The sequence below is a fragment of the Leptidea sinapis genome, chromosome 46, assembly GCF_905404315.1.
Source record: "Leptidea sinapis chromosome 46, ilLepSina1.1, whole genome shotgun sequence".
NCBI classification, from domain to species: Eukaryota; Metazoa; Arthropoda; class Insecta; order Lepidoptera; family Pieridae; genus Leptidea; species Leptidea sinapis.
Genome location: NC_066310.1, coordinates 4,007,515 through 4,022,234, shown reverse-complemented (window position 1 = coordinate 4,022,234; position 14,720 = coordinate 4,007,515). Strand labels below are relative to the sequence as shown.

At 36.0% G+C, this 14,720-nt stretch overlaps 1 protein-coding gene across 2 annotated transcripts in view; it reads left to right on the top strand.

Annotated features, from left to right (window-relative positions):
- Positions 1-481: 481 nt before the first annotated feature.
- Positions 482-14,720, top strand: part of LOC126977933 (mitochondrial potassium channel ATP-binding subunit) — a 31,160-nt gene continuing 16,921 nt past the window's right edge. Inside the window, exons 1-7 of one of the 2 annotated variants that reach the window (XM_050826627.1) lie at positions 482-636; positions 722-1,064; positions 3,304-3,459; positions 5,244-5,389; positions 9,166-9,241; positions 10,465-10,605; positions 11,905-12,089. In XM_050826627.1, coding sequence (XP_050682584.1) covers positions 590-636; positions 722-1,064; positions 3,304-3,459; positions 5,244-5,389; positions 9,166-9,241; positions 10,465-10,605; positions 11,905-12,089 — 1,094 coding nt within the window. In that variant the 5' untranslated portion in view covers positions 482-589. Of the gene's footprint in view, positions 637-721; positions 1,065-3,303; positions 3,460-5,243; positions 5,390-9,165; positions 9,242-10,464; positions 10,606-11,904; positions 12,090-14,720 lie in introns of those variants that run through there. The other variant, XM_050826628.1, reaches the window with a different exon arrangement.

Sequence of the window (14,720 nt, the reverse complement as noted above, 5' to 3'; positions counted from 1 at the left end):
ATATTCAACTAATATTCATCATTATTATTTATAATTAATGTATAATATATTTCTTATAACGTATATGAGATTTATATTTTAGTATTACATCATAAAAGTTTATTATTATTAAACCCGCCCGGGGTTTAAGCTTGATCTTCATTGGAACAAGAATATTATCAATAAAAGACTTGGCTTCGGCCTTTTATGCGAACCTATATGTATATGAAGAAAATGAAACATGAAGAACACGAAATACTACTTTTATGTTAAAGTGTACTATTTATGTTTGAAGATGAAGATGATATAACGACTTAGCTTGACTTTGAACAAGCTGTGTAAAGTGAAGACTGAAGAATAGAAAAATAAAAATAAGACTTGGCTGTATGGGCTTTTGACCCCTTTGCCTGTCGAGATGGACGAACAGAACCAAAAAAAAATGTCTATGTCGTTGTCAATGTCAATTGACATTTTCAATTCTTTATAATTCGGTACCTAATTCCTAACCTAACTTTTCTGGGATTGTTTATATTTTCAGTCTACAAGGAAATATTTTAAATTAAATCCAAGAATGAGCTATTAATCCAGTAAATTCAGTAATCAAGTTAAAATGTGGCACTTGTTGCAAGCTCAATCGTGCCATTGTTTACGGCAAAGGTAACTTTTTGTGCTTAGATTATTCTATTTGATACATATTAGATATAATATTTCTATAAAATGTCTTCCTTTTTTCAATTTATAGGATTGCGCCGCTTAAAAGCAATGGTTTTTATATAAATTTTATTAAAAATAAAGAATCTGACGTCATAAGAAGGTACATTACCAATTTAAGACAATCAAAGGACAGTGAATTAAAAGTTGGACTTTTGAACTTTATAAGTCCATGGAAGCTATGTGCAGGTGTGAGTTTAGGTTTAGCGGTTCGCTCATTGATAAGTAACGCATCCGTACTTTGTAAGGCACAGCCACCTTCAAGAATAATTCAGAGACGACCAAATATTAACAAGGACAGTGAAAAGTTTGACTGGAATAGATTCTTTGGATATCTCAAACCTCATAAATGGCTTTTACTTGCTGCTGTTGCTGTAAGTATAAAAAAATATTTATTTATAATGTATAGTTTTGTAGCTATATAACCGTAAGTACATATATCCCACATTGCATTTGTAACTTATATTTTTTACTAAATGTTTTTAATGATCTCGTCACTTTGTTTCCTTTCTGTTATTCTCTGTATCAATCGTTTATATTATTGTATACTTGTCCAGTTTAAATGTATGTTATTTTTTTATTTATTTATATTTTTCCTAGTACCTATTTAGTTTTATTAATGCATGTGTTACACATTTAAACTTTTTAAAGCATTCAAACACAGGGTAAAATACAGTTACACACATATGTTAGTCCCTTAAAAATATATTTTCCTATCATTAGATTGTTCCCTATAATCTTTGTATACAAGATGCTCAGAATGTCCATACAATTCTCTGAACTTGAGCTTTTGCTTTAGGTCAACTTTCCAAACAAAGGTTCAATAAAAAGTGAGAATGTGTTGTTTTGAATGTTTATTAAATTTACTTTTATCTTTTCACTTTTTTTTTTATGGAATAGGAGGACAAACGAGCGTATGGGTCACCTGGTGTTAAATGATCACCGCCGCCCACATTCTCTTGCAACACCAGAGGAATTACAAGAGCGTTGCCGGCCTTTAAGGAAGGTGTACACGCTTTTTTTGAAGGTACCCATGAAATATCGTCCCGGAAACACCGCACAAGGAAGCTCATTCCACAGCTTTGTAATACATGGAAGAAAGCTCCTTGTAAACCGCACTGTGGAGGACCGCCACACCCAGATGGTGGGGATGATATCCTTATGGCGTGTAGTGCGAAGGTGGAATTCGGCGGCAGGAATCAGGTTGAACAGCTCTTCGGAACACTCCCCGTGATAAATGCGGTAGAAGACACACAATGAAGCGATGTCTCTTCACTTTATATCTTTTTTACTAAACTTACAAGAACTTTCTTAAAAACCTTTATCCTGCACACCTTATTCCTGTACTGCAGCAATTATGTTTTCAGTATCATTGAATCTCTGTCCTTTCAAATAATGCTTCAGACTTGAAAATAGATAGAAATCTCTGGGGGCTGGGAATATGGAGGATGCTCAAGTATTTTGAAATCAGAGTCTCCAATTTATATATATATAATTGATGCAGTCCATAAAATACTTAAATTTAGGACATCCTTTGCTTTGACCGAAAATTTACTGAAAAATCTTATTTGACCAGAGACCCTCGGGTTCATAAATACAGTACACACATCACCTTTCACACATACACACATCCCTACACATTCACCACACACACATAACAGTCATAACGTAAATATAATATAACACTTGATCGATTTTGAACACAATCAAATACCTAGTTTGTATAATATGCTAATTTCAAGTACACGCACCTAAGTATCGCTGATCTAAGGACGATGAATACTATCCTTTCGTGATACAGTTTTTACTAGTACGAAATGATAGGGTTAATCAGTTTAATGACAGCCACTAAGTTACCTATAATAATGAAAGTTAACTTTGAATAATAATTAGTTATATTGTGTTCAGTTAATTGTATAGATTAAAAAGCTGTGTAATGGTTGTTTTCATATTTTAATAAAGATTATTATTATTTAAGTCATAGCAACAGCGGATCTGTGAGTCAGAACATGAAATGTAGTATGACACAATAATCTGCTGTGTCACAACAATCAATGTGGCCATTATTTTTGATAGATGTTGTTCCACATACAAATTGACTGCAAAAACTTGCAATGTGGACCTTAAGATCCTGTAAATCTTGTAATTTATTATACATTGAAATATTTCAAGCTTACTTAATACACACACAGACAAAAGCCATTGTAAAAAACAATAGATATTGTAATTATTTATTTTTCATTAAAATTTATTGAAGTAGCCGTTACTTTGCGGAAATCCATAATCATCCAAATGATTTGAGCCTTCTTTAGTGTTTATTCCGCCAATATTTGTCTTTAAACAATTTGACATGTGTTTCGCCTCTACACGAGGCATCCTCAGGACGTGTAGTCTTGCCAAAATCTGGCACGAGACAAATATTGGCGGAATTAACACTAAAGTAGTATTAAAATCATTTGGATTATTTTTCATTATTAATCTATTCAATATTTATCAGCTAGTTTTTAGTTTTTTTATGTTTCCAAAGAGTTTGCACCTCATCCTCACTATTTAATGTAAGCCCCTTGTATATATTATCAAATTATTCTGCTGATAATTTTTTCTATGTTTCAGTCTGCTTTGGCGGTAGCATTTCTGAACATCTACATTCCAGCCATGTTGGGAGTTATTGTGAATATACTGGCTGACATGAAACACAATTCTGGCACTGACTTCATGGACCAGATCAAGTTGCCAGCAGCTAAGATGATTGTATTGTACATTGGTCAGGTGAGGTAGAATAATAAGGAATTCTGCCTTGTATATCCTTTTCGTTCCGGGAAACACTGATCGCGCGGTAAGCCTCAGATTGGAGCTCGCACAGCATTCTTTCCATGCATATTATTTAACTTAAGGATGATTTTAGTGAATGTATCAGAAGGCTATTGAAAAAAGCTACAAGACCATGCAAAATAAATCATCATATAAAGAAAATAGGTGTCAGAACTTGGTGAGGGAGTAGGGTGCTGTACGGCACTTTCGGTTTTGTTGTATGTGAAAAATCAAGTGCCCTGTGGCACTGCCGATTTGGGAAGGATATTAATGTTGTGTTATTATGGCACAATTTTTTTTCTAACTGACATACACATACCTTTGACCCGAAATAACTTTGTATAATGCGATCATATACAATAAATGGATACACTTTCCTAAATGGCTGGCAATCATCAGGCAACCTGTATGCTTGTTTGTCTTGCTCCAACTATAAGTAGAATGTTATTGTGCAGTTGTAACACCAGTTATTATCTTCTAACAAATAGCTTGGGGATCCAGGAAGAGCTTGCAACCAAACAAACAATATTTGAATCATAGTGGACACCCCGATGGTACACACATAACTAGATAAGCACCTTTTACAATCAGCATAACAGACTGCTCTAAGTGTAAGGATATCTGGTTGAGGGTGAAATGTAGTCCTTTAATGTAGTCTACGAGGACGATATCGCCATTCTTATAATGGGCCCATTTGAGAATGTATATTCAGTCTCAGAGTCTTAAGATTGCTAATCCATTATTATTATTTATTGAAAAGAGCGCAAAAAAAAGAATGCTGGGAGAGTTTCTTGCGCCGCTTCTTCTCTCTCAGAGCGCCATTTGTTTCCGAAGCGGTAGTAGTATCTAGTAGTATAAGAAATGACATCAAAAAGAATTCTAAAGGAATCAATTTTGAGAAAATAAATGCCTTTTATGCCCTTTTATGCCTTCATCTAAGATGAAATTAATGCTTTTCACTAATAAAACACAGCTTAAGTAATCTAACATTACCAAAGCTTTTCATCTTTTAGCAGTGCAGAAGTCTCATAGGGTAAAACCCTGGAGTCTCGCTCTAAAGATAAGTACACACCTAAAGGCTTTACCCAGAGTCATAAAATAAATCATCTCCTATAAAGCAATAGCTTGGTGGCCCTGGACAGAGCATTTATTTTCTCAAAATTGATGTCATTTCTTATATACTAGATACTATTACCGCTTCGGAAACAAATAATATGGCTTGCACAGCCATAATAGAATGCATGCGCGCTATGCCTACGTCCACCCTAGAAAACATCCTGGGGCTAACACAGCTCTACATCCACATTCAACATGAAGTGACAATATGATTTTTTTTTTATCAAAATAAATGACGAGACGAGCAGGACGTTCAGCTGATGGTAATTGATACGCCCTGCCCAATACAATGCAGTGCCGCTCAGGATTATTGAAAAACCTCAATAATTCAGAGCGGCACTACAACTGCGCTCGTCACCATGAGACAAGATGTTAAGTCTCATTTGCCCAGTAATTTGACTAGCTACGGCGCCCTTCAGACCGAAACACAGTAATGCTTACATATTACTGCTTCACGGCAGAAGTAGGCGCCATTGTGGTACCCATAATCTAGCCGGCATCCTGTGCAAGGGATCCTCCCACTGGTTCTTCGCCTGAAGTTGTTAGGTGCATCAAATTTCATATATATAATAGTGAGTACTGGTTGCTTATAATTTTATAAAATAAGTTATATTTAAATTTTTCAGGCTGCATTTACATTCTTCTACATTCATTTACTCGCTCAAGTTGGTGAAAGAGTTGCTTCACAAATGAAGCAGGATCTCTTTGTATCTATTCTCAATCAGGATATGAGTTTTTTTGACCAAGAGAGGACCGGAGAACTTGTTAACAGGTATCAATTTTTAAAAGTTTAACTATTACAACACCTACAATGTTATATAGAACCTACCTATTATTATTTTGTATTCTTAACTAGGTCATCATCTTATATAATTATTTGTACATTTGTTATTTATACAGGGTGGGCCAAAAGAAGTCATCCGATGTTGTTTGGCTCTCGTATTTTTGTCTAAATGAGAAACTTCGATTCTTTTTTTTGATTATTTTTATTTGAACCTTTAGAATTGTAGTGATCAAGTCGACAAGATGATATCGGCCAAATGGGCGCCGTCACAATTGTTTGCCAAACGGGCTCGTTTTATGGCATTTTACATCATTTCAGCGAGAACTTCGGGCGACAGATTCTCGCACTCGTGTCAAATGTTGTCCTTGAGGGCTGCCAGAGTATAGAGCTTGTTCACGATAACACGGGACTTCAAAAAACCCTACAAACAAGTCTGAAACGGTTAAATCGGGCGATCTTGCGGGCCTGTGCAAATCGCCAAAACGAGAGATGAGGCGACTCGGGAACGCCGCCTTCAGAATATCGGTTATGGCTCGCCCAGTGTGTGCCGTTGCTCCGTCCTGTTGAAACCACATGTCCTGCAGTCCTAATTAGTCCAATTGCGGCAGAAAAAACTTGGTCAACGTGGCCCTATAGCGCGCACCGTCCACTGTTGTCGTTTGGCTAGCGGCGTTCTCGAAAAAAAAATGGCCCTATGACTCCTCCAGCGTGCACAGCGCACCATGCAGTCACTTTGATTGGGTGTAATGGCTCCTCGTGCATCACTCGTGGATTTTCAATGCCCCTGAAGCGATAGTTTTGATTGTTCACGTACACGCGGAGGTGGAAATGAGCCTCATCGCTCATTATGATTTTGGTCGAAAAATCGTCCACTTCTTCTCCGAGATTGAGGATGGCTTGGGCGTAGGTCACGCAGGTTGGCGGTCAGCTGGCAGCAGTAGATGCACGGGCTGTACTTGGTACGGGAACCTACGCATGTCTTTGACCAAAATTCGCCTTAGGGACGTCCGGCTGATGGCGAATTGCGTGGCACGGCGTCTGGTCGATTTTTCCGGCGACTGCACGACATCCTCGGCAACAGCGGCGATATTCTCAGCAGAACTGTCGCTCCGGGGCCGCACTTTCTTGGCAACGTCTCGTGTGGTCCCATACTCTTCAAAGTTGGTGGCCAAAAGGCGCAGTGTTTGCGCAGTCGGTGTCAGACGGCCGGGGAATCGGCGACGGAATTCGCGCTGCGCCAACACCACAGACGAATTGTTACGCAAAAAAATAAACACAATTATTCCACGTTCTTGGGGAGTGTGCTGCTCCATGGCTTGTTCCCTTGTATTCTGCATCTGTCTAGTTCATAAATGTCAAAACAGATTTGATATTGGCGGCCATTTGCAAAAATGAGAGCATCTTCCAATAGGGTGATTTCTTTTGGCCCACCTTGTATTTACCCCACTAGCTTTTAAGGATCATAAAGACTAGTTGAGAATCGTAAATAACTATTACATTATTGAATATTACATATTAAGCTTTTTAATAATACTGTCTAATGTTGTGAATATATTATTCAATAACAACATAAAAATATTAAGCTGTGACGGGGAGGGTCTAGCACGAAGTTAGGAAAGGGGCAGGCGCCACGATGTCAGGTTTGCCAAGCGATTTATGCATAACCCGCGAGGTGCCATCAGTCGTCTGACGTCTGCTATCAAAACTACCGTTGAGTGCCAAACCAGACGTCGTACGTCTGCTTGGCATACAACGGTAGCAGATATTTTTTCGTTAAATATACACAGAGTAAGACAAGCTACACGATATACCACAAGAAAGGTAATTTAACTGACTATAAAAGCAAGAATATTTAATTTTAAAACTTTATTTGTGTAAACACGACAAGCCGTCAAAATGCGGTCAGCCTTTTAGCCCTACTTTAAACGAAATTTGTTTAAATTACGCAGTATCTATTGTTTATGTAATCTAACAAAGCGCTAGTTTGTTTAATAACAAAAACATCGACGTTCGTTTTTATAAACAAGCCGAAACACTTCAAAAGCAATAAATTTTATTGTAACACGAGCCCATTGAAATTGGCGTCGGTAACGCGCGGCGGTTTAAGACGGGCATGTGCGCCACGCGCTTTGTGGCAGCTTAGCCAGTGACGGGTTAAGATTGTGAATTGTACTGACGAACGCACGCAATAATATTCATTGAAATTTATAATTTCTTTCTCACCAATAAACCATTTATTTTTGATAATTTTCAGCATACATAGATAACTGTATACTATGGATAGTGGTTCAAATACATCACCTGCAGCTATGTATGGCTTAAATTCGGTCTCACATGTAGTAACAATAATAATCCCACAATAACTTAAATACTAAATACACTGTAAACCATATAGATATATTTGGTGATTTTCAAATTCTATACAAAAAGAAGCTTATTAAACAGTTTGGTTAACATCAAGTTATAAATTTTTACTCCTATTCTTTATTGTAAAATTCTAATACTTTCATTGGTCAATTTTTTATATACTTATATAATATATAAGCATTAATTTAGATATTTACGTTAAAGATCCCATAGAAATGTAAAAAAAATATAATTTGGGTTTATATGAGGATGCTAATGCTATACCTACTTTTAATAGGCAGGCATGTTTAAAATGGCTATGTCAAAATATTATATTGTCAATGTTATGATATGTTTTGTTGTAAGTTTACTCAAATAAATATACAAGGAACAGATAACTGTTAACCCGTAGTTAGACGATTATAAATTAACACTGATTTGCCTTTTATACGCGTTTTTAATATTAAGATATTAACATTCAAAATTATTATTTTCTGTAGTCAAGTCTGGCGCCGTAGCTAGTGAAATTACTGGGCAAATGAGACTTAACATCTTATGTCTCAAGGTGACGAGCACAATTGTAGTGCCGCTCAGAATTTTTGGGTTTTTCAAGAATCCTAAGCCACACTGCGTTTTAATGGGTAGGGCGTATCAATTACCATCAGCTGAACATCCTGCTCGTCACGTCCCTTACTTTCATAAAAAATAGGGCTGAAGCCCCATTTAAAAATTAATTTGTGTGTTTGTATAAATATACTTAATTATGCGTCTCAATTATCGCACAGTGCCACCTATTAATTTCGGAATATTAGGTACTGTATCGTTATCACCTCTGGGTGTACTCCCCAATATCAGCCCCTTCCATTTGAATGCATACAACGAAAAAGAACTCGTATCATCGACAATCTCTTATTGGATTTATTCTTAGTGATTACGTAGAAATTTGGGGTCGCTCTGCAAATTTAACTGTATATATCACTTGGAAAGAATTTCACCAACGGTCATAACGTCAATATGCAAAGTTTGACAAGCATCACTTTACAGGCCATATTTTTGCCTCTCACAGCCATTTTGTAAATTATTTTTCGAATGTAGTATTGCCAAACCAATTTTATGGTTAGTATTTTACGTATATAATATGTTTACAAAATTATTTTTATATGAAAGATGGCAGACATGTAAGTGATTTAATGTGTTTTTTTTTAATTTTATTGTTTATTAGCACTCCGAAAGTTAACCAGGTAGATGCTGAAAATCAGCGCTGCATACAGTATTGGTTTACACAGCACAAGCTGAGCATCGGCCTTTTCTGTTACCACACAGCATATTTAGTTAAGTTAGGATTAGGAATATATATTAAGTATTTAGATTGTATTTTTATGTGTGAAGCAAAAAAAAATTGTAATGCTATTTTTCAGGTTAACAGTTGATGTGCAAGATTTCAAGAGTTCATTCAAGCAAACTATATCCGGTGGACTTAGAGCAATAACCCAGGTTAGTATTAAACTTCAGTCTCTAAACGTTCTAACACTGAAAATCCTTCAGAGAAACACAAAAAAAAGCAAAAAGTATTAATAAAAAGGATCTTTTTGAATAGCGGTTATAATATCCTTAACTTTGAAATGCCTATTGTCCTATTGGCAAAAAATGCCTTATCCAGTACTCTTTAGTACCTACTTATGGTCTAGAGAAGCTTCGGGCCAAGTGCCTGGTATATTTCATCTTTCTATCTTTTTGAGGATTTGCCTCTTAGCCGTTTGCCTTCTCTTCGATACCAGAAATTTCTATTTAATGTCAATTTCAATTACTTCAATACCACCACTCAGCTAAGCTTGCATTGGCTCTGTTGTCCTTCTGTTCAATAAAAACCCTAGAGTTTCTCAAAAATCATAAACTTAACCATAACCATACTATATTGACATGTTACAGTATTTTACTTTGCTATAAAAACATCATTAACCATAAAACAACTAAAGTATTTGTTAGTAAATATATTTATTAAGCTAACTAAGCAGTTGATTACCTTCCTATTCATACATTTCCAATCGAAGTTTCCTAAAATTATTAGTTTTTTAACCTGTTTTTCTTTTTAATGTTGTTGCATTGACAGATCGTTTAATTTAATTAGTGCGTTGTGAACCTTGTTTGTATTATACTTATCATCCAGATTTTTTCTTTTAATTGCCGAGAAATTAAAACTTATTATGTATGTGATTTTTCAAAACTGCCTGCCCAGCCCTGCAGCATCTGTATTGTGCTGTGCTGCGTCACCTGCGTCTCAGCATACGATTCGCCTAATTATTGTTAACAACCAAAGATGTATTTTTTTTTCTGAAAATAGTGACGAGACGAGCAGCACGTTCAGCTATAATAAATACACCCTGCCCTTTACAATGCAGTGCCGCTCAGGATTCTTGAAAAACCCTAAAAATTCTGAGCGGCACTACAATTGCGGTCGTCACCTTGAGACGTAAGATGTTAAGTCTCTTTTGCCAAGTAATTTCACTAGCTACGGCGCCCTTCAGACCGAAAAACAGTAATCTTTACACATTACTGGTTCACGGCGCCGTTGTGGTCCCCATAATCTAGCCGGCATCCTGTGCAAAGGAGCCTCCCAATGGTAAAATTTAAACAGTGGAATCTTTATACCAGACTGAACTCTACTTGTACAAAAGTGAACTGGGCACAGATAATAATCATACTGTTTATGATTTCAGGTGGTTGGGTCAGCTGTAAGTCTCCTCGTCATATCTCCACATCTCACCGGGCTCACTCTCGTGTGTGTTCCGTCTGTTGTCATCGGAGGAACATTCATTGGATCATTACTCAGGAAATTGTCTAGAGATGTACAGGCCCAGGTGTGTTCTAAGCCAGTGATGCAATATATATTGCTTCTACCAACTGAATGTGGACTGTATAAACCGCTATGTATGGATATACCAGACTGAACTGGATATATCCAGCTAATAGATCCGTCTTATTCATATTGTACTATCGAACGTATAATTTTTATTAGGTAAAACGTGTTACAAGCTTGTAGAATTTTCGATAAAACTCTTAATTCATATTCGTTTATTAAACCTTCGATAGCTAACATGTTAACAATGACGTGAAGAGAGGCCAGGACTAAGAACGAGTGGGCAAAGTGCTTTTCTCAGTGGTTCCGTCGGATGTAGCGATGGATTGACATGATTCACACTATTTTGAAAAAATATGATCAAACTAATAACTTGCTAGTTTATTCTGTTTAAAATTTTCTAAGAATATTCAGTTTGACCCTCGTTACACATTTGTTTTGTACGTTTCCTGGGATCATGTTTTTTCGCATATAACAAAGACTTACAAAACTCGACTTAACTGACTAGTTTTAACATTATGATTATTCCTACTTATTAAATTCTCTATTATTACGGCTTTACTCACGTTTTTGTTGATGTCGGTACCCTGTTCTTATTCTGTACACCCGTGGACACCAATAGTGATACAGTGCCAGTGATACCGTACTCGTCATCACCGAGCCCCCCGCGATGTCCAGACCGCGCACTAAGAGCCCAAGTCCACAGTAAGAGTTGGGACGTTATCGCGAACCCACCACACTCACCCTGATGAAGAACCTCCGAATGGTCCGAAACTAGTATTAAAACTAGTTAAAGCCGTATTAATAGATAATTGTATAATGACTCACGAAAGTTTTATTAATTTAATTCCTACTTATCAGTGTAAAATAATTGAATTGCATGCCTCAGAAGAAAAATGTCATAAGCGATAAAATTCAATCTATCGAACCTATTACGAAAATCGAAATACGAAGTTTCGGTTGACGGATCGTATATTTTCCTATAACGAAAGTGTTTCGGATCCGAAGATCGCAACGAAGTTCGCGATTAGACATTCTCTGTTTCGTTTACCTTATTCCTAAATTCACTTATGTCTCGTCCGAAACGAAATCCGTCGGATCGGATCCGAAGTACTTTCGTAATAGTTTATTTTGAAGTTCGTCGTGCTTTCGTTTCGGACCGAAACTTCGGCTGTCGATTTTGGTAATAGACCTGTGACCACAAATTTCATAAATTGTATAGATTCATAAAAGAAACTACTCCACTCAATAAAAAGGTTACAATAAAAATTATTGTTTGCTAATTAATAAATTCTTCTAGATAGAAAAAGCAACGTTAGTCGCTGAAGAGGCGATTGCAAACATACGCACGGTGCGAGCATTCGCCGGCGAGGAGAACGAAGCGAAGATGTTCGCCGAGGAGTGTGAAACTGCCGCTGATTTAAGCACTGAGCTGGGATTGGGTGTGGGTTTGTTCCAAGCTGGAACCAATTTGTTTCTGAATGGGTGAGTAGATAGGCTTAACCTTTTGAATTTTAGAATAAGAATAAGAATAATTTATTTAAATTGATCTTTTTACATAAATTACATTAACTTTAAATATTTTACAAGCTTATATATAAGTATGACTAAATTATTATTGCCATTGAATCACCACACTAGTCGGAGACTGTATCGAGGGATCAAATAAAGGTATGATTAACAGTAAACCATTATCTTGGTTGTCATCATTGGCATTACTATTACAAATTTTGAAGACACTATATACAACTGTAAAATAATAATTTAATTAAAAAAACTACAAATTTATCAATACTAAATAACAATGGCGAAATTATTGTTGAGTTAATTATTTAGCGTATTAAAACGTCACTATTACAAATTTACATATTATAAATTCATAAGATTTTTCAGACTTCTATTTAATCCTGGTTAAGTCAGGGAAAAAACTCAATTAAAAAAAGGATCTCAAATGTCTTTTTCTTAAGAAGCAGCCATTTGACCACAGAATACTATTACTCTAATGAGCATTTGACTGTAATTGAAATGTCAGTATTTATCTATTTTGGCTTGGACTTATGTCTTTAGACCAAGTAGACTTACTTATTATATCTATCCTGTTACTTACTTAAAATTACTTTGTCTGTCTTGCATACTAATGCATTGATTTCCTATATGATAAGCCTTCAAAAATACAATAAAAATGGCACGAACGCATATAAACTACCACTCACTATGCTGCAGACCACCAAGAAAAATAATATTATCTCTTAATGTCTTGTCACTGTCATGTCATTTGTGTTTGTTAGTTCATAGATGGCGCGCGTTCTTTTGTGTATTTCCTGGTTATTTTCCGTGTTAATTTTTTGACATGATGTCATTATGAATAATTTATTTTATCATGAGAATTCTGCTCTGATGCTGTATTTAAGAAATGGTGACGCTTTTATATTAGATAGGGGATTCAGAGATAGTATCAGTTTATTAGAAAACTATGGCTATAGAGCATTTATGCCAGAATCACTGTTATAAGGTGAACACCAGTTGACAACAGCTCAAGCCAATCAAAGTCGTTGTGTTACCATTTGCAGATGGGTGGTGGCACTTCCACCACCCAATGCAATGGATATTTCAAGAGATTACAAAATACTAAGACAAGAATATTTCAATATATCATTCCTCACATGATTTATTAAATAGGTTTTGGTGTTCCAAATCGCCTGGTGGCTTCTATAAACTCTATAAATTATTATACATGTAAAAATACTGTGTATATTTTGTTTTATTTCATAAGATGCTATTTGGTCAGTGCTAACCTCAAAAACTTCAAACTGAAATATATTTATTTGTAGACTTGCTACAGTCTTATTCTTAGCATCAATCAACTCAGCAATACAAGCTCTATATTATTACATATTTTTCATTCTAATACGCTCAAGAAGAAGTTAACAAAAATTTGTATGGAGGTTCGCCATTGTTCTTTAAAAGAAAGTAAAATAAAATTAAAGTAACAACATGTGTGTGTGTGTGTGTGTGTGTAAGTTTGTGTGTGTGTGTGTGTGTTTATGTGTATGTGTGTGCAAAATTAAATACAAGGGATCAAAATATTTTCAGTTTTTTCATAATCTAATTCTTCTAGGTATTTACTGAATTTTATTTTCATATTTTTTGTACTTAAGTCTAATATACCAACATGTTTATGCATAAAATTATATAAATATTTAGATATATAAGGTGCCAGTCGTTCCGAAAACTTGGTATTAATTCTTGGGCGAGTTATGTTAAACGTGCGTTTCATTTTGCTAGTGGCAAAACCCGGAGTATTGAGAACATTTTTGTGCTCCTTCATTACACTAGCCAATATGAATAATTTTCGAACTCTTAGCACGCCGCATTCCGTATACAAACTGTCCGTAGGGTGTCGTCGTGGCTTCCTGCACATGACTTTTAGAAAGGCTCGTTGAGCTCTCTCTAATATTATTAGATGAGATTTTGCAGCTCCTCCCCAGACTGTTATGCAATACATAATGATTGATTGACATAGTGCAATATAGATTCATTTAAGCAATTGGCAGTCAGCTGAGTTCCTGAGTAGCCTTATAATATTCATGAGTTTTCTAACTCTTCCAGATAAGGATAAGATGTGCGGCAAGAAGGTGAGTTTTTCATCCAATTGGACTCCCAGGTACCGTAATTCTGTCGTCCTCTGTATCTTTGGACAAAAGCATGGTGCTTCTGCTGCTTTATCACATCTATGTATTTGAATGAATTCGCAGTCGGTTGGAGCACTAGCTTTTGTTATGTGAAACGACAGGTAATTCGTTTTCCCGGGGTTAAGAGTCAGGAGGTTATTATCTAACCAGTTAGCTACTACGGAGAGGCCTTTTTCCGACATGTCTTTTGCTTCTTCCCATGACTTACCTTTAAATAATATTACGGTGTCGTCAGCATAACAAACGATATCCGCGTTTTCAATGTTCAATTTAAGTAGGGAGTTCATGTAAATTGAAAACAGGGTTGGGCCTAAGATAGAGCCTTGTGGAACACCCACTGTGACCTCTTGTAATTCACTAATGTGTTTACCTACACGCAGACACTGTTTCCTGCCAGTTAGATAACTAGCAAACCACTTCAAAG